Source organism: Leptosomus discolor, chromosome 22, assembly GCF_034619465.1.
Source record: "Leptosomus discolor isolate bLepDis1 chromosome 22, bLepDis1.hap2, whole genome shotgun sequence".
In the NCBI taxonomy this organism is placed as follows: Eukaryota; Metazoa; Chordata; class Aves; order Leptosomiformes; family Leptosomidae; genus Leptosomus; species Leptosomus discolor.
In genome coordinates this window covers 1,129,159-1,157,158 of record NC_141412.1, presented here as the reverse complement: position 1 = coordinate 1,157,158, position 28,000 = coordinate 1,129,159, and the positions used below count along the sequence as shown (strand labels likewise).

Below are 28,000 nucleotides of genomic sequence, written 5' to 3'. Positions count from 1 at the left end.
GGGGAGGGGGGGGTGCGGAAGGGCCACGGATGCGCCAGACGGCAGCGTGTGAGGTCTGGGGTGCGATGCCGAACATAACCCCTGGCTGGGCAAGGAAAGGCGGCTTCGCACCCTTACCCAGGAGCTCAGCTATTTTAGGAAAAGCCTTTTCTTTGCATTTCAGTGCCCCTCTCGAAGCATCTTATTAACCTCACGAGACAGATGTGGAGAAGACAAACACGTGAACCCGACGAGCAGAGGCGGAGGGACAAGTTTACACAGACCAGTTATCAAGAGATCTGGAAACAGACCCCAGGACCTCCGTGCCCTCGACAGGCAGCGCAAGCCACCATTAGGATTCTGAAGGAATACGGCCCCACGTACGAGACGCTCAGAGGTCAGGGAGAGGTTAGAGAGGTTTCTGTTAGGGGCACAAGGTACATTGAGAAATTTCCTCCAATATTAAAAAACCCCATACACATACCTGATGTGTTTCTGCAGCCTCTGGCTTCGGGTCTGCAACAAGTCCACCTGGGCCTCCAGCTCAGCCTTCTTGTCCTGGAGCTCCTCAAGAGACCGGCGCAGCTGCCGGACGGACTCCAGGAGGCTGGCATGCTCCCTCCTGCCCTCCTCCAGGCGCAGCTGAGAAGCCAAAGCAGCTTCCTAGAAGACAGACAAAACAGCCCTCGCAGGAATCCCCCCCACGCCGAAACAAAAGGCGCACAACACCCAGGAGCTTGCTACCGGCACAGTTCACGGGAGGTCCCAGAGCTGAACGCACACACACACACACACACTACTCTGGAGGAACAGGACTGCCTCTTCCTTTGGGGAAGCAGCTCTGGGCTAATGGAACTCCCAGCAGAGCGGCACTCCAGGCTGAGGCAGGGAGGGATCTTCAGACTCGCCATCCAGAAGCAACAGTTTGCTAACTTTTTAAAGCCACGGCTCTAGCACACTGCCGCCCTCACCCCCAGAAGCAAAGCAGCCTCTCCAGAGCTAGGACGTACGTACTTCTCTTTCCAGCTCGGCCCGTCGGTCTTCGTCCAGGAGCTGCTGCCTTTTCTTTCTCAGAGACTCCTCCTACAGGCAGGCGAGAAAGTCAGAGCAAGGAGATGGCTGATGCTCAGCAGCACTGGAAGCACAGAGGCCAGGCCCGAGTCTCAAGACCATCTCGAAGCACCTGAGGATTGTTGTCAGTTTTTCTTTATCCCCCCCCCTCCCCACGCACACACAACTCTCAAGCTCCCCTCCCTTTATTTGGCTTCACATGAGAAGCCGGGGAACGTTTGCACTGCTGTGGGAAGAACAGCCCTCGCTGCGGAGCTGCGAGAGTATTCACGGGCGTTTCTGCAGGACCTGGCTTTTGCGAAGCCTCTGGCTGCCTCCAGCATCCCTCCACCTTTCTCACCCCCTCACGCCGGCACTGCTGGGAAAGGAAGGGCTGGCAGAAGCGAGGACGTCCACAGCCCCTGGCACAGGCCAGCACTTGAGAGCTCTGGCAGGCAAGAGCGTCAGGCAGCGATTTTTGCCAGCTCCACAGGAGCGTTTGGAGGGCTTCCCTCTCCCACTCTGCTGCCCAAGATCCGGCAACGCTCATTCCCTTTCCGCAGCAGCAGGGAGAAGAGGAGGCAAATCGGGAAGGGATCCACTGAAATCCGAAGGGATGCCGAGCCGGGCACGCCCCCTTGAAAGGCGTTTACGATCCCTCTGTCGCTCTTAACCGCCTCCCACAGCCCGCAGCAAACCCAGAGCACAGCCTTCCACCGCACACATCGGCCACGGGGCTGTCCCGGGCGCGATGCTTGGGCCCTGCTCCCATCTGCCGCGGAGGAGGGAGATTTTACCTGCAGCTTGGATGGCAGCAAAAGCCCTGGCCGAGCCCTTGTGAAGTCCCCCGCGAGGAGGCAGCCAGAGCGGCAGCGCGGGCTGGAAACCTCCGCGAGCCCAACAGGGCGGCCTCACCTGGCCAAGGAGCTGCGCCGATCTGGCCTTGACGTCCTTCAGGCGCGTTTCAAGCTCCTTTTCAGAGTCCTGCAGTCTTCTTTCCTGCACAGGGGTGCCGAGTTAACGAAGAGAACGGCACGAGTTCCTCGCTCACCAGGCAGCGCTCTGCCGCCGGGAGGAGCGACCGCAAACTGGGGAAGCGTGACCTGCCCCTTGTGCCACGCCGGGCCGCAGAGGGCGGCAGGCACAGCAAGGCGTCCCGGTCACCACGGCCGGGGAGGCAAAGCTGCTCCTCACCTTCTCCCTGTGCCTGCCCTGCAGGGCCGCCAGCCGCTCGCCCAGCTCTGCCTGCAGAGCCTTCACCTCCCCGTCGTGAAGCTGCCGGAGGCGCCCCATCTCCCTTTGCAGGCCTTCCAACAGCTCTGCTCTTTGCTTTCTCTCCTGTTTGGGGCGAAACACAAAGGAAAGCAGCCGGGTGAAGCACGGGGTTCTCGCAGAAGCCAACGTGAACGCAGACGACAGGCCCTCCAGAAACCCGGCCCGCCACACAGCAGCCCCCGCGCGAATCCAGCGGGGGAAAACCTCTGGCCTGCAGGGACACCGCTGCTCAGGGAATGGCTCAAGAAAGCGGCAGCCACCCATGAAACCAAGGTTTTGTCACACGCTGCTGACTGTACAGTCAAAAGCGGGAGGCAGGCGGCTTTCCAGAGCCGGCACCCGCAAAAACGTGAACAACTTTCTCTCGTACAGGACTCCACAAACGCACGTGGGAGTCGCCTGCACAGAGAGTGTTTTTGACAGCTTATCCTTATAGCCTCAGCCTCAATTCGCTTTGCATCTTGGCACCAACGCCCAGTTCTCCTAGAAGGAGGGAGATTTCCAGCTCTAGCAGCGGCCGAGCGAGGCGAGCAGCAGCGCCAGCCCAGGTACAGCCCGACGGAGCTGCCGTCGCCTCCCAGATCCACTGCTCTGCCCCGGCCCAGCAGTACCTCCTCCTCATACTGTTCCTGAACCCGCGCTAGGGCCTCCTGGTGCTCCTCTTTCATCCTCTCCATCTTCCTCTCGTGGTCTTTTTCCACTTCCCGGCGTTTCTCTCTCATCAGCTCGCCAAGCTGCAGCGACGGACACGGAAAGATGTTTCTCTGGACCACGGCACGGCGCTGCAGCGGGCCCCCAGGGCAGCAGCCTCTCCCGGCGGCAGAGGGCTGGGCGCCCTGCGAGCGGGAGCGGGCTGTGGCCCGGGCAGCACCACGCAAGCGCCCTGACGAGGCGAGGAGCTGCAGGGGCGTCCTTCCCCCTAAGGCACCGCCGTCACCCCCGGCAGGAGCCCCCGGCGGCGCCTCAGCCCTCACCCGGCACCCAAGGAGAGAGGGTGACGAGCCTTCAGCCCCCCAAGGTGGGTACTTGCCTCCTGTTCGTACTCCGTTACTCGAAACGCTTTTTGCTGCACTTTATGCTCCGCTCTCTGCAAGTCCTCACGCAGCTGAGCCTCCTCACTCCTCTGCGCCTCTGCTAGCTGGGTTTGCAGGCTGGAAATGACCTGCCGCGAAAGCCACCCACAGAGACTTGTCACCCTTCCGACAAGAGCCGTTCGGTGCCCTCCCACGGAAAGCAAGCAGCGCGGCCAGGAGCAGTGTGTGCAGTCTCACCACCCCCCGCCTGGAGCACGTCCAAGTGCTGAGCCAGACCAGAACCACATTTAGGAAGTGAAAGAAAAGGAACGCCACCCTCCCTGGCCACCTTTGGTGCCGCTGCGTGGGGGGAAACCCCCACCGTTTACATTCTAAGGACACCATCTTTTACCTTACGATGCTTTTCGGCCGCTGCAGACTTCAGCTGCTGGAGTTCAGCTGCAAACTGTTTCTCTAGCACTTCTACTGCCTACAGGAACGCGAGCAAGAGAGTCTGCTGGAAAACCTCTGCGTGCGGGGACGTGCCGTACAAGACGCATTTGCAATCGGCGTCTGCCCATGAGCACCCCGAGAGCACAACGAACGGCAAAGCCCTTTCAGGCTGGCTTACGCGCCAGCCGCCTCGGCTCTCCGCGTGCGCCCCCTCCCAGGAGATCCCAGCCACGCTGTGCCGGAAGGGCTGCCCACTGCCCCCGTTCAGGACTCCCCAGGCTCTCGGGAGGGCTACAGAGGCACTCCCATCTGATAACGTGGCCGGGTTCACCTTGGCAGAGGCGTACCGTAGCCTTCCTCTTCTCTTCGGACGCAGTGGGGCCGTCGAAATAATTGTTATTTGAGCACCACTCTGATAAAAACGGGGGTCTACCCCTCCCCGCCTCAGTCGCGCCTCTCACAGCACGCCTAGCACCCTTCCGTGGTGTTTTAAGGGAGTCGTTACCAAAGCCCACGCGGGTGCTCTTCGACCCCCACGCTGGCGTTGCAATACGAGCCAGGTCACCGTGAACAGCACGGGTCTGGCCCCAGCTGGCAATAAAGACCTCACCTCCTCCTTTTCCCTGTCCAGTCGCTCCTTGAGCTCGCTCAGGAATCGTTCCTTCCCTTGCTCCAGCTGGGCCACCTCTTTCTGCTGAGCTTCCTCCACGTCCAGCTTCATTTTCTCCAAAGCCAGCCGCTGCGTCCTCTCCAGGCTCTCCTTCTCCCTCGCCTGCTGGGACTCCCACTCGTCCCTTAGCCTCTGCAGCGCGACCTCCTGCTCTGCCCTGCGAGGTTTGCCACAGAACACAGACAGCAGCAAGTCAGACGTCCTCGCGGAAGCCGTTTCTCTCGCTTACGCGCCCCAGAGCTGCGCCTGCTCCCACGTTACAGCAGCGCCTCTCTTCAGGAAACTCGCGTGCTACGCGTCCGTTGAGCGACGCCTCACCAGCCCCGGGGCAGCGGAGCCGTTACCGCGAAGGTCCGCCGGTTCCGCCCTCCCTGCGCGTGCGCAGCATCGCGTCCAGGGCGCCCGCCGCGGGAGGGCGCGGACCGGCGGCACGCGAGGGGCTCCCCTCCCAGGCACCGGAGTCGTGTCCCCAGGGAGGGCGGCAGGACGTCTCACCTCATCTTCTCCTTCTCTGCCTCCGTCTCCGAGGTGATTTTGGCTCGCAGCTTTGAGAGTCTCTCAGCTTCCTCCTCCCTGACACGCAGCTCTTCCTCCTCAGACAGCTTCGCCAAATCTTCCTTTAGAGTCCTGAGAGATGAGCACCCGGAAACAAAAAAGGTTCAGGCAGCTTAAATACCTTCAAATTGGCCCCCGAAGGCCGAGGGATCAGCTGCTGCTCCCACTCGCTGTGCCCGCCCGAGCGATGCACTCTCAGGGCTCCGGACCGTCGATCCTCCCCCAACACCCTCAGAACCTGGCTGCTGGCACCGAAGACACAGCCCCCGAGCACCAAACTCTGGCAGCACGTTTTTACAGGGCACTACCCCATCAGAGGGGCCACTTGGGTGTTGTGGGTTTGGGTTTTTTTCCCCTAGGTAAATGAAATCAACTCCTATCACACGAGAGCAAGTCCCCAGCCAGGGCACCCAGCCGCATTAGCGCATCCGTAGGCTCTGCACTTCCGTGTGACGCCCCTTTTACTACCGCTCCGCGCGCCAAGAACATAGGTATCGAGGCCGCCTGAAGCGAAATACAAGCCCTGAGAGCAAAACCCCTCCGGAGAAAGGGCACAGCTCCCGGTGCTGTTCCACTCCCTGGATTGCTGTTAGATCCCCATGCACCGGCTGGCTTTCACCCCGACATCCCTGCCCTACTCCTCAAAGGCTTCTCTGGAAGTCCCTCTGTAAAACACACAGTACCAGCCTCAGACAGCTCCTCCGGGGTAACCTCATCTCCTCTAACGCTCCAATTTCCAGTCCTGCTACTGCCGTTTAGCCCAGGCTCTGAACGCCTGCCAGGCAGTAAAGCTCCAAGCGCTCAACTGGGAACTCTTCCCAGGTTAACCATAAGGGACCGGTGCAGAGCTCCGAAAGCGGCCCAGGTACCGAAGCGGAGCTCGCCTGGCAGGAGACGGGACGACGCCCTCGTCTGCACCGGAGCGCGGGCAGCGCTGACGGCAGGCCGCCGTCCGGTTCGACGCGCAGATCCCCACGCACGGCATCGTGCGTGCCAGGCAGCGAGTCCCACGCTCCTCCTCCCCAAAAAGCCTCGGTCTCGCCTCCTGCGCCCACGACTCCGCAAAGCAGCCCCACTTCCGAGGGGCGCTGCCTATGGCTGTGGCCACCGGCAATGAAATCACCGGCTAGGAAAGGCTCAGAGGAGAAACAGGGGGGGAGATGGAGTAAAAAAGGAAAGTACCTGAGGGCTTTCTCTTTTTGCTGATGAAGATTCTCAGCTTCCTCCTCCTCCTGCTGCCTCATCTCCTCCTGGAATTGCTGAATTTTCTCCTTCTTCGCTTGTAATAAATGCATTTTCTCTTGCTCGAGCTTCAGCTCCAGGTCCTTGGCCATTCCCTCGAGGGATTCTTCACTAGGCTGGTTCGAGGACTGCTCCTGTTCGACCTCCTGCTCAGGCTGCCTACCAGAAAGAAAAGACTCCTTTGGCACCAGGGCGACAGAAAACCGAGTACCAGGAAAGGACCGGCAGCATTCCCCCCCAGCAGCATCGCCGCCAAGCCAAAGGCCTCGGAGCCACCCGCCCTAAAGCCTCGCCGCCGGCAGAGGGGGGGCACAGCAGCGCAGGGCAGGGAGGCCGCTGGGGCACGCGCCACGCACGCTCCAGGGTTCGAGGGGCGCGCCAGCTGGGCTAACAGCTTGGGGGTGCCCCCCCGCGCCGCCGGCGAGCCCGCCCATCGACTCCCAGAGACGCCCCGAGCGGTAAGGGAGGGAAGCCAGCCCCAGCAGCGCTCGCGCCCTGAACAACCCCCGCTTTGTCCCGCTGGAGCTCGCCTCGCGAGGGCAACGTGGGCTCGCCTCGCGAAGGCTCGAGGAGCCGCGAACGCCCGGCTCGGGCCGCCAGGCGTAGCCGGGGTACCCGTTTCCAGCCCGGGGAGCGGCAGCGCGCTTCTGCCGGGCCGGGTATTTCTCTGCAATTGCAGCCTAAGGTGTGCTGGGGCTTTGCCAGCTGCGGGCAACAGAAAGCCCTCGGCGCTCCAAACGTTCGAACCCAACCTGTTCCTAATTAAGCTTTTTTCAGGCAGAGAGCAGCAAAATTATAAGGTCTGAGAGCAGCCGAAGGGGAAGGAGGGGAAAATGAAGATTAGCCGAGGGAAAAACACCGTGCTCTTCGCTAGCAAAAGCTGAAGCAGCGAGGCCTCATCGTGCTCCAAGACCGCTAGCGTGAGGCAGAGGAGCTTCTGTTTTGCCAGGAATCGGGGAAATAACAGCCCCAGCAATACAGCCTTGAGTCAAGAGAGAAAAGGTCACTTATGCAGCGTTAGCCAAAGCAAGAAGGCAGAGGAAAGAGTAGCTGGGTTGTGGAAAAAATCCTGCTTTGCTAGCGCTCCCCCGTAGCGCCACACGCTCTGGGCCGACTGCAGAGCTGCCTCCGCGGAAGGTGCCGTTTGTCGGGCAGCTCTGCAAAGCGATTCAGCCCCTTCCACCATTTCATCACGCTCTTCCTTAAAGAGAGCTGCAGCCAACACGCGCACGCGTTCGCAGGGGGTAGCTCCTGATAGGAAAAGGAAGATGCCGCGCTGGCCTCCGCATCAAAGATTGCTTCTCCACCACCGCGTCCCGAGAGACGCGCTGCCTATTTTTTCCGGCTGCATCTGCTGATCTGTCGTTTGACACAGAAAGCAGAGTCAGCACAACCACCTCCACCGAGCTCTTCTCTCGCAGCGGAACCGCGGGCACGCAGCTGCAAAGAGCGTCAGTTTAGGACGGCGACGGACCCCGGGCCTTCGCGGGGAGCCTGGGCCCTACCGTCCTGCGCTCTGACCCGCTTATCCCGGGGGCTGCAGAGGTGGGGTGATCTGTCGGGCTTTGTGGTTGCCCCCCGACCTCGGCACCACTCTGCAAGCGAAGCCGGGAGCGCAGAGAGAGCGCAAAGTCAGTCCCAAAGTCTGAGTCACGTACACCACGTAGCTGCACGCCTGGAGGCACGGAATTCAGCGCGGGGCGAAGTGGCAAGCACCGGGCAGGGGGCGACCATCACGGGATCCAGATCTGGCGTTAGGCGGATTGCCCGGAGGAGGGTGAGAGGGGGCGGAGGCCTCGTGGTGCCACTGCCCCATTCTCTTCGCCCTGAACCAAAGGAGCCACTACTGCCCGCCGTGAAGGTGTGAATTAAGGGACTTTGTGGCATTAACGTAAGTGATAAGATTGTCTATAGCCATTCCCACCCGCACCTATACCCTGGTGATGCAATGTAAACTTTCGAGTATAAATATCACGCCAATTTTGGCCCAAAAATCAGGACAGGATCAACTCAGAACCATACCGAAAACTGGATGGATTGACAAATTCGCTCCTTCTCCACCCCCCCCCACTCAGGACGCCGTGTGGGTCAGATTATTGACCTCAGCTGACGCTGAGAGATATACTTCTCCTCTGCGGCTGTATGTCACATTTTCTCCTCAGGTGCATGCCTGTGCTTCCCTGAGCGTACCCTTGGTTCTTGTTTGTCACGACTTCACTGTCTCTTGTCCCCCTGTATCCCTGTTATACAGGCTTGTCTATTTGCCAAGGGGCTGGGCCTACAGCGGGCAAGTTGTTAGCGTTGTTGGTGTGTGCGCGTGCGGATAGTGTGTGTTGGGGATGTTAGATTAGTGATAAACCTTGTGTTATACCTGTAGCTTTTAATTTATCCCTGGCAATCCAAAAGAACCCCTAAGTGTTGCTGTAAATAAACGATTGCTATCGTGTCTCCCGCTTTGCGTCTGTCACAGATCGGGTGCCGGCCGCACCAGACCGGAGAGACGTCCCCGGGCACCGCGATCCCTCCCGCTCCGCAGCACGAGAGAGGCAGCAGAAGACCAGCTTGGCGCAGGTCGCGGCTGCGGCGGGGCACGGAGCCGTGCCTGCCAACGGGCCCCTTGGCCCACGCGGGGCTGCCGGGGGCGCGGCGAAGCTCCGAGCCATCCCCACCTCCTCAGGCCCCGCCAGGGGAACGGGCGGCTGAGGACTTCAACGGGCATCAATCTCAAACCACCGAATCCCTTCCCTGGGTTGTCCCTCTCTCTTCCCAGGTCCTTCGAGAGTCTCCCCAGGAGAAGGCAGCCCTGTTAGCCATACCCGCTGTCGTCCAAGTTACAGATGGAGCTGTGGGCAGGCACGTTTACGCCGACGGTCCCACTTCACCTCGGAAGCACAGAGAGGAGGCAAGGCAAGCGCGAGCTAGCTTTACAGGCAGAGGCAGAGAGAGGACGCACAGCTGGGAAGCGGGTACCAAGTGCCAAGGGGACAGTTCCTGCGGGCAGAACACATTTTCGGGGACCTTCACACCAACAGCTCCTCCAAGAACAAGGCTGCAACTCCCAAGCGCCCGCAGCCAGCCATTAAGACGGACTGCAGCCTCCTCTGTTCGCAAGTTCGCCTGGCACAGGCAGCAGCCTCTCGGCTCTCAGCGCCCCAGAGCGCAGGGAACTCCGCGCGCAGGCTCAGAGTTTCGACACGACTCGTCTGTAACCGCCGTGCACCGCAGCTCTCAGCGGGGGCGGGCTCAAGCCAGCACGGAGCTGGCTGCTCCGCACAGCATTTCAACAGTTTTACACAAGCCGCCAGAAACGGGCTGCGAGTGGCTCCCCTAGACATCCAGCCCTCGCAGCGACCAAGGGCCCGGAAGCCAGCAGGGCGCTCGCAGCAACTGCCGGTGCGCTCCAGAGCGACTTGTCCCCACTCCAGGACAGGGCACAGCCTAGCCCTTACACAGGGTCAGCCAGGGGCCTGCTCTAGGCCACCCCGATGAAGGAAGGGGAAGAGAACTGCGCACGCTGCAGCTGGACTCTCCCGCCACCAGTAAGAGGCGCCAGGCGGGCTCTGGGAGCCTTCAGCTCCGGCTCTGCCCAGCGAGGAGCTGGCAGCCCAGCAGGACCAGCGCTGTCCGAGCCCGGGGGCTGCCTCGGACCCAGAAAGGTCTGTCATCAGGCCGAGGCCAGGGGCTAAACCTTCCGTGGTCAAACGCTACGGGGCACGAGACACAACGTTAGCCGTTCCAGGCCATCATGGCAAGCGCGTGACCACGGCAGCCTCGGAGAGCAGTCAGATAGACAGAGAGCTGCAAGGGACGCAGGAGCCAGCTCCGCATCTGGGGCAGCCACCAGGAAGCGAAGGACAGGCGGTTTCGCCGCCTACCCAGCCAGAAGCTGACACGGAGCTGAGATCTGCTGGGACAGCGCTACGGAGGGGGCAGGAGAAGCAAGACGTTGAGCGGGAAAGACCCTGTGAGAAGCTGCAGCATCTCGGGGTGTTCTACAGGGGGGCACCTGCAGAAGTTACAGCGACCAGAGCAGAGCAGGGGCAGACGAGACAGAAAAGTCATCCAGCGCTACAGCTCTCCATGCCTCCTTTGCTGCTCCGACTGGTTGTACCATACCTCTCAGCAGCTTCTGTTCTTTTGCTTTGCTCTTCCTCTACACTGGCTTTGCTTTGGTCTCTTCCCTCTTCTCCCAGCTCCTGGGCCTGCAGGTAAAAGCAAACAGTGTGGAGTTTGTCGGCTCCTTCACCACCAGTGCCTTGCAGGAACAGTTCCAGCAGCACACCCGAGAGCCCCGGCAGCTCGGCTCTCCAGGTCGTGGTCTGGGGGTTGCTTTTACAGTACGGAGGATGAACTCCCTGCCAGCACCAGGCACTTTGGGCACACGTTTGGGTTTTTTCTGAAGGCCACCTTACATACCCAGGTAACGCCACGCTCCCTGGAAGGCGTAGGACAAAAATCTCCGAGAAGAGGAACGTCGCACACACAAAAGTAAAACCGTGCCGTGGCCATCAAGCAAATGGCTCTGTTGGCTGTGACCAAAGTCACAGCAGGACTCGGTCCTGCCCCGCATCCTGGCTCTCGGGCGGATTGGGATGGGCCTCACACCGCTCTCACCTACCCAGGGCTTTCCTCCTCCAGAACACACCAGTTTGGGGGTGGCAAAGGAAGCCAGCCCCCTCCCTAACACTCTCTGAGCAACTTCAGCTGGCCTATTTATGGCATGGCACCTACTCGAGATACGGACAGCAAGTAGGTGCGCAGGCAGTAGTCAGCTGCTCCTTTTGCCACCTGCAGCTCCCGGGTCCCTCCGTCCCCGCAGCAGGCGCAGCGACCGCGCGCTGCCCGGTTCCCCTGGGGAGGGGAAGAGCTCCCCTCCTCAAGCTGTCCGCCCCCCAGGACAAAGCGGCCCGGGCGCACCCTCCCTGCTGAGGTTTCTGGTCCCCCTTCATCCCCTCGCGGGGACCGCCGCAACGGCAGGTGAGCTGGGGCCCTGCCACGCAGGAGCGCGCCGTGGAACAGGGCCAGAGCGACACAGAATTAAAACAGCAGTCATCTACGCAAGCGTTCGGCAGAGCCAACGGCAGAAGGATTCCCTGCAAGTGCTGTCACCTCCCATCACATCAGCCCGGTCAGGGCTCTCCCAGGCAGCTCCCCCTCCCAGCCTCCCCCTCCTGCCCCGCCGTAACTAACGACTTCGATTCCCGAGAACAGAGGAGCCCGGCAAACGCTCCGTGGCTCCAAACGGGCTCTGCCCCTGCTGCCGGCGGAAGGAAGGGGGCCAGACAAACGGAGAAGGAGATCTGCCTGGGAAGTGGGGTAACCAGCCACGGGGTGAGGCTGCCGGGGCCCCCGCTGCAGCCCTGCCCAGGAGGGCAGTCCCTCCCCAGAGGTCGCAGGCCGCAGGAATCTCCGCGCACGTCCGAGGTGGCGAGGACTGCACCTGCCCGCAGGGAAGAGGGGCCGAGCGTAAGCCCTAGCCGCGCAGTGACCAGAGCCTCCCCCTCCGGCTGCCTCGGGGTCCCCAGCAGCCCCAGGGCTGCGGCAGCTCAGTTCTCTGCCCTGCTGAAGCGCCAGCCTGCATCCCACGGACACGCTGGCACCACGGCGCCAGCCTGGTGCTCTTTCCTCTAAAGCAGGATATTTTGCCAGTGTGTTCCGAGCCAGGCGAGCTCACCACGTGGAAGTACGCCCGTTCCTGCATCCCAGAGCCACTGCAGGCTGGCCTCTGCCTACAGAAGCAGCAGAGCGGCTGCGGTTCTGCAGGGAGCGCCGGTTCAAGGCCACCTCTCTCCTCCAGAGAGGGCTGCGACAAGCTCCAAGCGTGGCCGCGCCGGCAAGACATTTGTATGCACGGTGACTGCGCTGCAGCCGGGGGGAGAGGGGGAGAACACAGCAGGCACGTGTGTTGTTTTCCCTTCCCACCTGATTACGCTCATTACTAGGCACAGGAGGACAGGTGTATTCTCCAGGCACCACCTTACCAACGGGATTGCTCCTCTCTGCTGGACAGGTGGCAAGTTTGCCACCGCGGGTCCCCTCCCGTGCAGCTCATCAACTCGCTTACCATCAGAGCAAGGCTGAGCGACCCCAGCTGGAGCCCGACCCGCCGCCGCGCCGCGCGGCACGCTCCTCCAGCCAACACGCCGGCGAGCCGAGCCGGTGCGCGAGAGGGCTAGCCGAGAGGGCTCCAGGGGAGCGCGGGGCCGAGGCAGCCAACCCGGTGACGTGCTGAGGCGGCGAGGCTGAAGCCTCGAGGTGCACAGCAACCTTCTCCCGTCAGAACGGCCCGGTCACAGCTACACCCTGGGCTGACACGCTATAGCAAGCGCGGGCACGTGCGTGCGTACGTACGTACGCTCCTTCGTAGGCCACGGGCTCGCTGAAAGGAGCCTGTTCTTCCCCCTGCGTGCAAGCAGGCAAGAGAGCCAAGCGCTTAAAAATAAGCTTCCCTATACCAAAAATCTGTCAGAGGGAGTCAACCTCTTTTTCTTCCCATTTATGCTATCGTGTTCTGCTACACAAATCCTTTCCATCTGCTTAAGAGAAAGCAAGAGACACATACACTCGCAAAAGAAAAAGAGTAAAGCAGACTCTGCTTCCCACCACTCCCCAGCAAAGCCATTTATCCACACTTGTGCTGCAGCGGGGAAAGCACACGCGCGAGCTCGCACGCACGCACGCTCCCCTCACGAGCCACCTCTACTCAGAGTTCGCGTTCTTTGCGGAGCTACCTGCACCTCGTCGTGGTGCAGCGCTAGCAGGGCTGCTCTGCTCCCCGGCACTTAACCCATCACGGCGGTTTGCCGCCGCACAGCCCTCGTGCCGCTGGCGTCAGCCTGCTGCTGGCGTCAGCCTGCTACCGGCGCACCGCGACGCAGCGTTTTACCCTGCCGCCGCGCAGGGCGCTCCCTGCTCACGGATACGGCACTTACCTCGCCCACGGGGCTGTCCAAAGCAGGAGACAGAACCTCCACATCCAGGAGCTGCTCGGAAAGCCAGCTCGGGAAGCACAGGTCCTAAAGAAGAAAGCAGAGCAGGGTCAGCGTCCGCTTTGCCAGAGACCCTGAGCCTAGACCAAAACCCTACGCAGCTCGGAACCCGCGCTCCCCGCCCCGCTGACAGCGACTCCGTTGCAGCTCTGGATATTCAAAGAGTTCGAAAGGTTTACAGGACGCAGGAGGGGGGTACAGCAGGACTCCGGGCAAGGTGGTCTGTGCGGAGCTACCTGCAGGGCCGACGGCAGACGGGGGCGCTCAGCGCGTCGGGATTCCCTGCAGGCTTGGCCAGGGGACCGTGCAGCGCAGAGGTTCCCTTCGCTGACGGCCCCCGAGGAAACCCTCCCTGGGAGGCCAGGGGACTGCGACGCCACCCAGGAAGGACAGCGTGGGATTGCAGGGCGGTGAGCCGTCCCACTACCAGCGCACGCTTCCACGCTGCCCGCCTCAGCGGGCGGGCGCGACGCGTCGTACCCCCAAAGGGAGCAGATCTTCCCCCGGCCCCCACCGCTCTCACGTACGATGCGGCTGCACGTTTCTCCGAGATTTCTTCCCCCAAGTCAGCTCCTGCAAGCTGCCCACAAGCTATTCCCCCGAGATCAGCCTGCCCCCGGCAGAGCCTCTGGGGGTGCCCGCACCTGGCTGCCCGCGGGGAGCGTGTGCGCGCACGTGCCCGCCAGCGAGCACCACGAGAGGCCTTGTTTGAGGCAGCAGCCCCTCGCCAACAGGCGGGCTCGCGCCGCCACCGACAAATAACGACATTCACAGCCATTTGCTGGCCCTGCTGCCTCTGCTCCCACTGGCAGATGGCAGTGGCAGCTTCCCGTGGAGATGAAGAGATGCTGACGGGCCTCTCCCCCCATCTGAGGGCTTCCCTCCTGCCCGTTCTCCCTCCGGGGCCTTCAGGGGCCAGGTCTCCCAGCCACGCACGCTCCCCTCAGAAAAAGCTACCGAGTCCCTTAAAGCATAATTTATTTTTTTTTTTTTTTTTTACACCGCTTCTTATTTTCCATTTTGCAACTCCCTGCGCGCAGCCCCGGCTCGAGGTGACCTACTTCGGCAGGGACATCACCTCACCCGTGGGCAGCAGCACCTGCTCCGCGCAGGATGCCGCAGCTGCCGCTCCGTCGCCCGGCAGCTGAGGAGCCAGGCAGCCGGGCCGCGAGAGGCGGGCGCGGCCCCAGGAGCTGCGCGCTCCCGCAGGGACAAGGCGCTTTTCGGGACTCACCACGGGCCGAACCAGCTCACGGTCCGAGCAGCTACAGACTGGCAAGTCCTCCCCACCATCGCTGGTCTCGGACGTCTTCGAAAGCTGAGAAGAGATAGGCGTTACAGCCTGCGCGTGTCGCGCCCCTGCAGCTTCACCTAGGCGTTTCCAACGGGACAACAACTGGGACTGGGAAGACGACTCCCTAACACAGGGAAGAAAAGGCGACTGGACATCACGGGAAAGACACCGAGAGCGAGGCCCACGAGACAAGCAGCAAACACCACTTCACAGGAGAGCAAGAGACGGGAGCGGGGAGGGCACAAAGTGCTCTCAAAGATCCCCGACGCAAGGCGCTTGCTTACTGTCCTCTGTTCCTTCTGCGAGGGCCTCTGCAGCCCCGAGAGCTGCCCGGCCCGTGACACCAGTGGGTGAAGCCCCACAGAATAGTACCACGATCTTAAGAGGACTCCTCAAGCGCACCCTGCCACGCCTAACTGCGGCGAGGACCCCCACGCTCCCAGCCACCACGGAGCAGCGCCCAGCTCTCCGAGGCGAGCACGCACGGAGCCCTGCCGACCTCAGCGGAACGACCCAGGCGCCCACAGCGAGCGGGCGGGCGAGCGTTTGCGAACGCAAAGCTTCCCCCTTTACGCCCTTCAGGACAGAAGGCGTTTTCCAGGCTCGGCTTTATAGCTTCTTTCTTGAAGACACGACACAGCCACGGGACTAGAAAAATCACCAAGATGGGCGGGAAGGAAGCTCGACTGGAAGGGGACAGTTTGCCAGATCTCCTAAGCTAACGTTCCTGGAACGCGCCGAGCATGCGTCTGTCCGTCTGGCACCCCAGTTGCAGGGGCCAGGCCCCGGACCCATCTGCGCCTCGTGCCGCTTCCTGGTTCTTCTCCTGCCAGGCACCGCGCAGCCCGGCACCCTGGTCCGGCCGACCGCAGCCGGCTGCTCGCCGGCTCCCCTCCCCGAGCGCGTCAGAGGCGCGGCAGGCGGGCGGGCCGGCTGGCGGGCACCCTGCTTGGCAGGCACCAGCCACAGGTCCGAGGGACCGTCCGGCCCCAGCCCGACCCCGCTCCCGCCCTGTCCGCAGAGCTGCCGACACCACCGCTGGCGGCTCCGCCGACGCTTCTGCCCCGTCCCTGCGCAAGCCGAAAGAAACAACAGAAGGGGAGGAACGGAGCGGCACGGGCAGCTGGGCTCGGTGCAAGCTTCCTGACGGAGCCGGCTTGCCGGGTACAGACGGCAGCACGGAACGCTGAGCCCGATTTCTCCTCCCAGGCTCAAAGCACGCCTCACCGGTCGGGGTTTCTGCCTGTCGGGTGCTTTGGGCCGCACCGCGCGCGGGCGGAAGAGAACGATTCCTCGGCTCCATGCACGAGGTGCCGCTCGGGGAATTCGGAGCCCTTGTGCCCTCCCGCAGAAGCGCCCTGCTGACCAGGAAAGCGCTCGCGCTCACTCCGTGCTCCGAGAGCTTTCCCGACTCGGGGCCCCGCAACGCAACGGGACCAGCCACGGCCGCTCCCACACCAAAGGCAGCCCGCGCAGGCAGGTCGCTTACTTCGCCGGCATCCAGCCCGCTGGCCGTTTTCAGAGCAGCTCCCGCTTCCTCCCTCGTTTCATCCGCCGCCTTTCTGCCAGCAGACACCGGGTCAGCAGCGGCAGCCAGGCTCGCCGGCTGATCGGCCTCGGCAGCTGGAGACTCGGCTCCGGGTTGCCCGGGATGGCTGGGCACGTCCGTCCCCGCTGCGCTCCTTTCCCCCGGGGACTGCGGCAGCTCTTCAGCCGCAGAGATGCCGCCTTCCACCTCACCATCCTGCTCGCCCAGGGGTTCGTTCCCAGCGAGTTTCCCATCGGAGTCCTCCTCGTCCTGGCCAGACAGGCTACTGTCAGCGTCTCCAGGAAGGACTTGGACTGGGCTCGGAGGGCACGCGGCGTCAGAATCCAAGGAAGACTCTTGCCCTTCTTCAGCAGGTGTCGATTTTAAAGGCTCCTTCTAGGCAGCAAGTCAAACACAATTATAGCCACAACATTCTTTACCCCTGCCCTGGGAGGATGCTGGGGTCAGAGATAGCGGGGGCTCTCCTACAGCAAGCCGCGAGGTCACAAAGCTTTGGGTGACTCCAAGACCAGCCTCATTTCTTTTCGTGCAGTCCCTCTCAAAGACAAGGAACTTCACTAAGACAAACCACCCATTTCTTGGGCCCAGACTGCTTTTTTTAGCTGTTGCTTTTTTATTCCCAGGGCCTCAGTGGGCAAGAGCGAGGAGTGGCTGCTGCCAGGCCCAGCCGCCCCCGGGAGCACCCTACGTGCTCCGCAGCAGACCCATGTGTGCCTCCACATCGGATCAGATCGGCGAGAGATGGGAATTTGCAAGAGACTGTTACTGGGCATCTAGCTTCTGCCTGAAACGATAAGCAGGGAAGAGCAGGCAGGAGGGCAGGCGCCGGTTTAAGCCACGGCTCTGAGCTCAGAACAAGACCGCGACTGGCCGGCCCCCTCGACGGAGAAGCGGCAGAACCCGCTGGCCCCGGGCAAACGCAAGCCAAATCGAAGCTCAGGCACCCAAAGGTTCGCCTGCCTCCCCCAGCAGCGGGGAGGCCCACGGAACCCGCAGTGAAAAGTGCAATAGCCAGGAGGAAGCAGGAAAAGGTTCCCTCATCAGTATGCAAACAAAACCGCTAGCACATCCTACTTTCTCACTGTTTTATTAATGCCGCGGTGTCTTGTCAAACATTAGCTGCATCCTGTGTACAGCATGTACCGTACACAGACCGCATATTTTAACGGTGTATTTTTATCAGCGTGCCACTGGAACGCTGTCAGCTCCAAACCCGGAGCTGCGGCAAACCTGAAGAACGTCCCCCAGCACATCGCTTGTCCGAGAGTCCCGCTCCGGGCTGAGCGCGCCGTCCTTCAGACCAGAGGGGAGGACAGAGAAACCTCATCGCCGGCCACCTCCCAAAAAGCCTGCAGCTCAGCGCCTCGCCCGCCATCGGCCGAGTGACAGAGGGAAGCTCGCGGCCCCTCGCCAGCCGGGTGCCTGGCTCGCAGAGCTCCACGCAGGCGCCCCCGAGCCGCTGCCCAGCCCCGCACGGCTCCGCAGAGGCCTCGCTCGCCCCTTCGCGCCACAGCAACGCGCGCAAGGGGCGTTTCTTCAGCGCCCCTCCAGTGAGGGGGCCCTCCTGAGGCTTCCTTTTGCCGAGGGAGCGGGCACCGGGAGAGGGGCGCTCCCCTTCAGACAGGCTTGCTTTAGACTTTTTTTGTTTCCCCCTGAGGGCCTCTCTCCAGGAGAGCCGGCAGCGCCCAGGAGAAGACACACCAAGCGAGACCCACCGGGATTCTTACGCCTCCAAACAGCGCACAGACCCTTCCCCTCAAGGGGCACGCACACCACAGCGGAATACACCAGTCATGCTGTGCCCACGCAGAGGTTGCTCCCCAGGCGAGTTTACCTCGGTTACTGAAACACCCCAGGGTCATTTCTTCAGCTGGTGGGACCCAACCGTAAGGACAGATACAGACCAAAGTTTTGTTAACGTTACACCTTGACGATGGCAAACGCAGCCCTCTGGAAGAGCAACCTGCGCCCATCAGACAGGTGGAGGAGGAGGAAGGAGGGAGTTTTTCCTCATGCAAAAACAGACTACGGATTTCCCGTGGGTTTCAGGGCCAGGACAAGTCAGTCAGGTTTCAATTGGCTTTAGCTGATCCTCTCACTAGCTGTAACACGTTTTGCCTGCAGCTGGGCGACACTAACTGATGTGAGAGTTCTGCCGCCCAAGCCATAGCTTCCAGACTTCCAGGGACCAGCCCAAGTCTGGAGAAAAGCACACCAGTACCAACGGGATCAGGCTTTGGGAAGGCATCTGATCCAGAGATGGACAAGCAGGACAAACAGCAGCCACCGAAACTGAATCCCACCCGTCTCAGGAGACAGGATGGCTACGCCGCCTCTTTGGGCTTTAAAGGGTTGAACATGAGAGATTCCAACAAAAAAAAAAAAGAAAAGAATTCACATTCTTTCCACCTTTAGAAAGGAAAAGAACAATTCCCACGCTGCACGCAGGGTGCCTTGGAAAGGCGACGTCCTGCCCTCTCGCCCCCTGACCGCAGGCTGCTCTCGGGCACGGAAGTACAGAGGGGACATCGGGTTTGCCGGACCTCACCGGGGCAGCGCCCACCCTTGGCTTGCAAGTTCCCGCCTCTCCACGCACCTAACGCTCCACGCAGCAAAAGAAACCAACCGAGCAGCGAGTACCGGAGGCGCAGCCCAGCCCCAGCAGCTGCCTCCTGCCAGCCAAGCTGCCGCGGCGCCGCGCGAGCTGGCCCGCGACGCCGGAGCGCCCCGCGGCGCCTCTCCGGGGCTGCCGGCGTCCACCGCGGGGCTCCCTCGGGGCCGGAGCCTCCCTCCTCCGCTCGGCTGTCCTCCTGCGGGGTGGGGAGCACAGCCACCGGCCCAAGCCCTCACGCCGCCTGCCCGGGCGGGGAGGGTCGCCCGCCCGCGACAGCTCAGCGCCCTGCGGGTCACCCCGGCACGCACCCCCGGGGCGGGAAGCTCTCCCCCTAAAACAGCTTCCAGGTGCTCGTGGGCCCCCCAGCATCGAACCGTTCGTGCTTTGCTGCTGCTGCTGGTGCTTTTCCTGCAGGCCAACTCGCTGCGCTACCGCACTCCTCCGCGCGGCCCAGGCCTCCCCACGAGCCGCGGCGGCTCCCCGCCGCGCTCCCCCAGCCCGGCAGGCAGCAAGGCTGGGAACGCAGCAGCCCTCCCCCGGCGTTTTAGGGGTGCCCGGGAAGCAGCCGCCCGGCTCCCCGCGGCACGCCGCGCGAGCGGCGCTGTGCTGCGCGGTGTTCGCTCCCGGCCGGCTCGCTCTCACACCTCTCCGGCTGGCACAGCGGCCGCGCGTGGCAATCCCCGCCGCACGAAGGACGCCCCTGACGCCCCGTGTTTACCCAGCGATGGTCGAGCCGTGCAGAAGGCAGAGCGCTAAGCCTCCCACGCTGCAGGCGCTGCGGCGGGGATCGCTTCTGCTCCCACGGGACCCTCTCCCTGGGCACCCAGAGATGCTTCCAGACCTTCTCCTCCTCTTGCCCCTTCCAGCAGCGTCCCAGAGCCCTTTTGTATTTCAGGGCAGAGTCTCACGGGTCTGCTGTGACTATTCCAGAGGGATGGAGGGGGCAGGAAAGCTGGGTTCAGGCGAGAGCTGAGCCCACAGGCAGCCGAGCAAACCAAGCTGCCTAGCAGAGGCCCCCTTCCCAAGGGCACACTAACTACTGCACGTGAACCTCACACCTCCGCTTCTCCAGCATCTGACCTGGGCTTTGTTTTCAGTGCCTTCTCCCCAGTTAAACGGCCTCCTTGCTCCAGAAAAGCCCGCTGAGGGGGGTAGCCTTTCTCTCCACCTCTCCTCCCTCTCTCCCATCCACCTTTGATGCAGCCCCCGCTCTCACCCATCCCCCTTGGGTCTCAGCAGGCCACTACAAGCCCAAGCTTGTTTTCTTTGAACATAGGTGTTCAACCCTGATCCGCAGTGAAGCCAATTCTTTCAGCATTTCACCCCATTTTTGCTCAGATCTCCCCACCCCGCCCCCACAGGCGCTGCTGTACGAATCCCTTCCTCTGTTTTGCGAGAGCGCCGGAGAACGGCTTGGGCTGCAGGCTGAGGCTCGCTCGCAGGGACGCTTTTCTGCTGCCACCTCATGGCACTACAAAAGAATTATGTCTTCCAGGGGGGCACCAATACCTCCTCAGGACTCGGATACCACCCGCCTGGGTTAACGGAGCCCGGCTCTTGGGCAGCCATTGCCACTTCCTAATGGATTCCCCAAGCCCTGCCGTGGCGCTGAAATGCCGAGACAGCTCTTTGTTCCTACAGACGTTAACATTTCGGTGACGAACTGGGCCCCGACAGGCGGCTTGTCGTCTGGAGACGAGAGCGCCGGGCCTTTCTTTTTCACATCACTCACTCTAGCATAAGCCTTTGCCGTTTCTGCCCAGCCCCGTGAATGGGTTCTCCAGCAAAGTGCTTTACAGCTTCATTTTCATAAGCTGTGAAAAGGATCAGGGAGAGACTGTAAAGCACTTTAAAAGAAATTAATTTGTCTTTCAGACGCTGGAACAGAATTTCCAAAGCAGCGAGAAAGGATTAACGTCAGCGCAAACAGCCAGGCCAAATCACCCGAGCTGCTTGCGACGCGCTTCCCATTGTGCCCTTGTCACCCTAAGCCTGATCCCTGCTCAGGCGGCGCGGGAGGAGAGCGCCCGCCCGCGCTGAACCCGCTGCTGACGCCCTGTGTCCGAGCCCTGTGCCCGAGCCGTGCGAGAAGGAAGAAAACAGGTTTCGGGTGGCCACCGAGCAGCGGCCACGTGCGGCCCGCGTGGAAGCTGCCAAGACCCTCGTGGAACGGAGCGAGAGCGCAGGAACAGCCTTCCCAGGGCACACTCCCCCCCTCGTGCCACCACTGCAGCCTCAGCCAAGAGCCAGCCTTCTTTCTACAGGCGGTGAGGAAGCAAGCCGTGCCTCTCCCTCAACCAGCCTCCCTCCCGCAGCAAGCACAGCGGCACCCCCCCGGATCAGAGACCCTCTTCTTTCCGCTGTTCCTGGGAAGAGCGGACTTCCAGCTTGCCCATCGCACCCGCGTGGCTCCAAGTTCCCCCTTCCTTCGTTCAGAAACGCCCCTCCACCCAGCGCCCAGACGCCATCTCCTCCCACGGCACCCCCTGAGCCCCAGGCGTTCTCCCGCCAGCACAAACCTGCCCCCGGTACCCGCGCTGCTGTCCCCTGCAGACCACAGCTGGCTCCTCACACGCTCCCCCCGGGCTGTTCCCGCTCCCAGGCGACACACGCAGCCCCAGCCTGCCCCTCGGATGCGCCCCCAGGCCGGGCAGCGGCGCAGCTCCCCTCCCGCCCGCCTCACGGCGCCCGCAGCCTTACCTCAAAGTCAGAGCTGCCGCCCAGGCCGCTGACGTCCACGTGCGGGTTTCGGAACAGCCTCGCTGTCCCACGGAGACTCTGAAGCTATCCGAGAAGGAGACGGCCGACGCTGGGTCCTGGCCTCTGCCGTCCCGCAGGAGGAACCGGGGGCTCCTCCCCGGGGGAGCGGGGCAGCGGAGCCGCAGCAGCACACCGAGGCATCACCCCCAGCCACGCCGCCGCGGCACGCACTCATCCCAGGGAGCCCAAGCAGCAAGCACAGGGTTCGGGACTTCCGGGTGGCCAAACACCACGCAGAGGCGAGGCAGCCCAGATCAGGCCCGGCGGCGGCCAGCCCGCTGTTACCGGGGGACCGACAGGCTCTCGTCCCTTGACGCTGCCTGCGCCGCGGTCACCGACACGCGTTCGACGCCGAGGCGCGAACTACCTCATTCTCGCTGTCTTCCTCGTCGCTCCTCCCTCTCTCTAGAGCCGCCACGTCCAGGGAACTCTCCTCTTCGCAGACCAAGCCCAGCAGCTTCTTGGTCTGGCCGGTGGGCCTGCAGGTCTCTGCAGGCTGCGAGGCCAAACAGAGAGGGAAGTGAGAGGACAGCCGAAGAGGAAGGGGACAGACAAACCCACCGAGACGCTGGCCAGCGGCGGAGGAGCTGCTCAGGGTGACGCTGCTACCCTTGCTCTGCCAGAGCCACCTCCAGCTGGGAGATGGTAGGTTCTCTGCGCAGCCACGCTCCCCCTGGGAGGGGGCTCCTGTCCCGTAGGAGCGCATCAGCAAAACCTGCCTGGGCCTCAACGCACCGCTTCAGTCAAGATCATAATGAAACAAAATGTCTGAAATCACCAGTGACGGGACTTTACTCAGCAAGGAGAGACCCTTCAGCGACACCTTGATTCCTATAAGGATTTGCACATCCATTGTTTCGTTTTCCTTCAACAGATCAATTTGCTGCCACTTAACACAGTGGTTTTGTGGACCCAAAGGTCACGTTCTATAAACAATCATTTGACACGATTGCGAGTCTTGCATTCATCCAGAACACCATTAATTTTTATTCTCAGCAAATACTCGAGTGAAAACATTGTTTGTTAGATCACATGACCTGTACTGTACGTCATGCCTCATTTGGCCACACATCAAGGTTCCACTAAAATTAACTTAGATTTATTTTTTTTTTTGGCCCCCCAACAGTAATCGAAACAATCCTTTCTTCAGATCTGCTAAACATTGCAGAAGAAAGCTCACCACAAACGTAGCACTGGGCTCCCTCGAAATAGCAAAAGGAATAGAGTGGAAGCCAGCAGGGAGGTGGGCTTTTCAACAGATCAAAGCATTTCAAAGCTGAGGAGGGATCACAGACCCGGCGCCAGCCAATCCCCCCAGCAAGGCCCCCCCAGGGCCCGCTCCCCGAGCGGACGGAGCCTTACCTGCGCCGCTCTTCTGGCCGGGGGGCTGGAGTCCAGCGAGCTGCCCACGTCCGAGGGCAGCGGCAGGTGGAGGAGGCCGGCCGGGGACCCGGCGAGGCCGCGCAGCGGAGCCAGGCTCGCCAGGGACGCCGGGATGGGTGCCAGCAGGGTGCCTGAGGGCTGGAGCGGGCGGGAGGGACTCAGCGACCGGAGGGCACGGGCGCACAGCCTACACCCCTGCCCTGACCGCCCGAGGAGAGAAAGCGCGCCCCGGGGCGAACCCTGGCCGCCGATGCTCGACCCACCACCGCCGAAGAACCGCTCGAGACCCCGCAGCCAGCGGCGCGGGAGGCTCAAGGAGCAGCACTTGGACCCACCCGCACGTTTTCTCCTCCAAAGACCCACCTGAACGCGGCGAGCTCCCCTACAGCGCTGAGGCGACACAGAAAACGAGCGGGCCTCACGCCCAGGCGCCAGCTCGCAGGTCCGCACGCACCCCACCCCCCCACACCCCCCCCAGCGCCCTCCAGGCGAGGCTCTCGCCCAGCATCACACCCGAGGCCAGCGGGCAGCCTCACCTCCCTGGCCCTGCTACCCCACACAGCACGAGCCAGCGAAGTTGAAACCACCCAGAGGGCAAGAAGCCTCCTACCCCCCGCGAGCTGCAGTGACCACCTCTTGTCAGGCCAAAACGCAGGCTGCTTCCTGCCCCGACACCAGCGGCGGAGCCCAGCAGAAAGCCGCTCTGCCGCGGCCCGTCCCCAAGCGGCTCCCGAAGGCGCCTCTCCCTCTCGAAGCCCAGCAAGAGCCCCGGGAGCCACCCAACACCCTCGCCCCGCAGCCACCCACGCTCGCCCGCGAGTCCCCCTCGCCCAGCAACCTCAGCGGGGCACGTGCGCGTCCAGGAGTCGCTGTTCCGCGCCCTGGGCCCATACGGGGCCACAGGCCTTAACTGGGGTTCATGCACCCGCACGCCGAGGGCCGGGGAGGTGCACACGCACCCACCCCTCTTCCACCAAGGCACAGCAACGGTACGAAACCGATCGCGCGCACTGGGCTTCACTGGTGCTTTCCTGCGGCTGCCCAGCCGCTACGCGCGCGGGGCAGAGGGCGTTAGCCGTCCTTCAGCAAAGATAGACTCGCTCCCATCGGGCTAATTAAAACTTTCGGGATAATCGGCAGTTTATCCGGTATTTATAGCCACAGTTCTTATCAGCTAACCGAGTGCCACCACGCGCCGGTCATTAGAGACCTGAGCCGGCGATCTGGGAGGGCCGCAGCTGGGCACCAGCAAGGGTACAGCAGAGCCACGCGTTAACACCACACGCTGCGACCTTCAAGTTCTTTCTCCCCCCCTTCAGAACAGGAGATTGGGTAAGGCCTCATTAAATCGAGGCCATTACCTACAGACACAGACAAGCCAACCTGGAACCTTTCTTCCCACTGAAGGGCAGGATGCTGCTACAGGAAAGGGTGGGAAAAAGATGGGGCAAGACAGAGCAAAATGGTCCAGCTCCCCAGAGAGGAACGAGGAGAAAGTCACCTTCCCAGACGGGCCCCTCACACCGTAAGCTACCCGGGTGCCCTAAGGCCACCGCAGCAGCAGTTCGAGGACTACATTGTGCTCAGACAGGTCAGCACTGCACCCGCCTGCAAAACAACGGTCTGGAACCGGCGCGAATAACCCTTTCTCCTGGCTGAGGAGGCCAATCCAAAACTTCCTCCCGGTTTTCTCTCATCCAAGATCCTTCTCAAGGATGCAGGAGACGTGGCTGCGATCTATGGTTCCCCTATCCCCTTACATCAACCGTCTCCTGCAAGCTCCAGCCATCAGCGACACCGGCAAGGCGCAACCTCCCTGTTCCTGCAGCAAAAGCTTTCCTGTGCTCTGGCCGGCACCACGCCTGGATTCCTTTCCACGTGCCCAGCCGGTCCTGCGGGTTTCTCCGACGGCAGAGGGCTGACCAGGCTTACGGACGCACTCACCCATCGCATCTTTCATCTTCCACTTTTCCTTCCGCTCTTCACCCGCGCCCAACGCCTGGATACCGCCGCAACGCGCGCACAGACCCTGCATCAACACCATCTGTCGGCCTCTCCAAGGAAGGAAATCTTCCCAGCGCTCCCAGTATCTGCTGCCAAGAACAGCACCAGCACCAGCACCCTTGGCTGGTGCCACGTCCTCCTCACCAATAGCACTGCGGGACCGCGGCACCCCCACCGCAGGTCTGTCCTCCTCAGCCAAAGCCTCCCAACTTCCGCGGGTCTGCGACCCCACTTCTGTTGGATTTTCCTCAAACTCACAAACCTGCTGGACAGGACCCCTCGTCTGGGGACAGCTGACCCAATCCCAAGGCAGCCACAGCACAGGGTCACCCTCTAGTTCACTTGTTCATCCTCCACCCGGCCCTCCCCAGAAGCGCTACAAGCAAAGCCTACGCACGGTGGGTCGTTTCAGCGACTGCTTCTCCTTCTTGTCCTTCTTCTCTTTCTTTTCTTTCTTCTTTTTCTTCTCTTTCTTTTTCAAGCTGCCTTGTGCCAGCCGCTTCTCTCGCTCCTGAACGACAAGCTCTCTGTAGTGATCATCGCAGGGGTGCTCCCACGTGGACTGGCCGTTAGCAAAGTTGAAGTAATAGATATCACCGGTGATGTCTTGGCTGCGTGGCAAGAACAGCGTGGAAAAAAAAAAACAAGAGGTGTGACAGAGCGCATACAAGCACACCGGCACATACCAGCACGTTCCCAGTGGGTCGTGTGACCACTAAGCTCGGGGAAGAGAAGCATCTCCAAGAGCCCAACGACACTCGGTGCGAGGAAGCAGCCCTCCTAGCGACTGCTCACGTCCTTACCCCACCTCCCAAACCCTCTTTCCCTTCTTCCACCACCCCAGTGAGGCCTGAGCTGCCCCAACCCCCAGGAAGGGCACCTGCTGCGGCATCACCACCCCCTCGCCAGCCGGTACCCTGCTCCGCCACCGACGCGGGCAGCGCACAGCAGGGGACGGGCGGGAGAGGCCAGCGGATCCGGCAGGACGGCTGCTGACAGAGCTCTCACCAGGGCTTCCACTCGGGTGGCAACGGGGCCACGATGCCTTCCTTGGCCAGCCACATCAGCTCGGGCTCCTTCTCGGGGTCAATCCCAATCTCCCGCGCAAATTCCTGGATTTCTAGGAAGGCAGAAGAAGAACCTGTGGAGATGGCCTACGCCAGGCACGGCGCAACAAAGCCAACCTCCTCGGCTACAGCAACGCTGGGAAATCCTCATCCCGAAACCGGGCTGCTCCAGGCTGCCGGCGTGGCCCCGCGCGTCAGCGGGCCGGTCCCACCAGGCTGGTAAAGCAGGGAGACGCACTGCAAAGCAGCACTTCTCCTCGCAACCAGACAGCTAATTTTGCAGACCAGTCTTCTACAAAACCCCATGCACTCTACCCTCCCCACTCCCCGCGTTCTTAACGCGCCCAGAGGTGGCTGGCGCGCTCGAATCCCTCGTGGCAGCTCCCGGGAGGCCAGGCTCCGCTCACCTTGCTTGTTGGGAATGTACATCTCGTCGTAGTCCTCCTCCAGGATGAGCTGGTCGCCAATGCGCGCCATAGCCATGGCTCCCTGCAGGAAGCAACCCAAAATGGCAGCGACCTGCTGCGCCCAGACCCAGAGCTGCCTCCTCCCCGCCCCGCGGGACCCTCGGCGCCGGGAACGAGCGGGGCTGCTCAGCGTGGGGCAGGCGGGGAGGGCAGAGAGCAAAGGAAACGGGGAGCAGGGCTGGAGCAGCACAGCACTCCTAACCAGACCCCCTGGGCTTTCAGGCTGCCGAAGGGAAGATGACTGCTTGCTCCAGGCACTTTTTAACCAGGGAAAACAATCAGGCGAGACAAGAAAGGGAAGAAAGAGAAAGCGAGCAAGCAGTTTTCCGGGAGCAGAGCGTGGCTTTTTACGAGCAGTCCCGGGGCTGAACCCGCACTGCCCGGGGACGAGGCAGCACCTCGCTGCACCCTGCTCGCCTTGGCTGCTCTCAGCTTCCCAGAGGACGCTTCAGAAGCTGTAAAAAGGTTCCAAGTTTAGTGCGTCCCACCTCTGGGGAGCTGCTTCACTACTTCACTCGGAGATGGTAGGCAGTGACTTAGTCCCACCACAGCCGGGCCCTCGAGGCCCCTTCGCTGCAGCCTTAGGCAGCTGCGAGTCAATGCCCTCACCCCAAACATCCCCAGCTGCGGCTCTGCGTGGCCACATTTGGCCAGTATCAGCCTCCCACAGCTGTGTGCGGCCGGGGGGGGGGTGTGCGGCCGGGCGGGCTCCCCGCAGCTCCGCAGAGGCCAGCCCCGAGCGCAGGGGCGGCTGTGAACCCGCGGCGGGAACAAGGACAGGACCGTCCCGCTGCTCCGAGGAACGGCGAGCTCAGACCAGCTTTCACGCTCAAAGCCCCACCCGCCCAGGGCACGAAGCGTGCCCCCGCGCTCCTCCCGAGAGCCCGGGGGCTGCGGGGCCGGGAAGGGGCTGGGCAGCACTGCCTGATGCGCTAACCACGGCCACCTGCCGCCCTCTCCACCTTCCACCCCCTCGGCCCGCCCTGCGGCTACGGCTCTTACGCAAAGCGGGCCTCGAAGGCAGCCGTTAATCCCGCAGCTCCCAGGCAAAGGCACCCTCCGGACGGGCCAGAGCCAAGCAGCCCCGCAGCCCCGGCACCGCTCCCCCTCCCGACGTACCCAGTCCCAGCGCTCGGAGGCGGACAAGTCGCTGGAGGCCTCCTCTTCTTGCTGTCCTCGCCCACGGCACCACCTCGGCCCGGGCGCCAAGCCCTGGCAGGCGCGCTGGGGCACAGACACCCCCCACCCCGCGCGGCGCCGCCTGCACCAAGGAGCGCCGGGGCGCGCAGCCCAAGCGCGGCCGCAGCTCCCGCCGGCACTGCGGGGTCCGCGGAGGCCTCAGCAGAGCGGGGAGGGCCGCCCCACCTTCCCGCCGGTTCCTGGAGCACCGGGCCCAGCGCGGGAAGAGGAGCCGCCGCCGCCGCCGCCTCCTCCACGGACGCCCACGGGGTTGCCCAGGGCCGCCGCCGCCCCCGCCTCCACTGCTTCCGGGTTCCCGCTGCCCTGGCAACCACACAGCCCACCCCCGCTTAAATGCCATTGGCGGGGGGAGGAGGCCTCCCGGCGCCGGATTGGCTGGCGGGAGGACGGCGCCGCGTGACGTAGGCGGTGCGGCGGCGCCTGCCGGGGGCTGTAG

At 62.5% G+C, this 28,000-nt stretch overlaps 1 protein-coding gene across 1 annotated transcript in view; it reads right to left on the bottom strand.

Annotated features, from left to right (window-relative positions):
- Positions 1 to 26,380, bottom strand: part of CEP164 (centrosomal protein 164) — a 32,655-nt gene extending 6,275 nt beyond the window's left edge. Inside the window, exons 1-20 of the mRNA XM_086476931.1 lie at positions 26,305 to 26,380; positions 25,839 to 25,950; positions 25,228 to 25,441; positions 22,806 to 22,964; positions 21,811 to 21,939; positions 21,384 to 21,461; positions 16,010 to 16,441; positions 14,461 to 14,544; positions 13,170 to 13,253; positions 10,354 to 10,439; positions 6,178 to 6,396; positions 4,936 to 5,067; positions 4,381 to 4,597; positions 3,730 to 3,807; positions 3,335 to 3,466; positions 2,916 to 3,038; positions 2,224 to 2,367; positions 1,945 to 2,028; positions 994 to 1,062; positions 464 to 642 (exon numbers count right to left, since the gene is read on the bottom strand). Of these exons, the coding sequence (XP_086333057.1) occupies positions 464 to 642; positions 994 to 1,062; positions 1,945 to 2,028; positions 2,224 to 2,367; positions 2,916 to 3,038; positions 3,335 to 3,466; positions 3,730 to 3,807; positions 4,381 to 4,597; positions 4,936 to 5,067; positions 6,178 to 6,396; positions 10,354 to 10,439; positions 13,170 to 13,253; positions 14,461 to 14,544; positions 16,010 to 16,441; positions 21,384 to 21,461; positions 21,811 to 21,939; positions 22,806 to 22,964; positions 25,228 to 25,441; positions 25,839 to 25,950; positions 26,305 to 26,380 (2,831 nt within the window). The remainder of the gene's footprint in view (positions 1 to 463; positions 643 to 993; positions 1,063 to 1,944; positions 2,029 to 2,223; positions 2,368 to 2,915; positions 3,039 to 3,334; positions 3,467 to 3,729; positions 3,808 to 4,380; positions 4,598 to 4,935; positions 5,068 to 6,177; positions 6,397 to 10,353; positions 10,440 to 13,169; positions 13,254 to 14,460; positions 14,545 to 16,009; positions 16,442 to 21,383; positions 21,462 to 21,810; positions 21,940 to 22,805; positions 22,965 to 25,227; positions 25,442 to 25,838; positions 25,951 to 26,304) is intronic.
- Between the last annotated feature and the right edge of the window lie 1,620 nt (positions 26,381 to 28,000).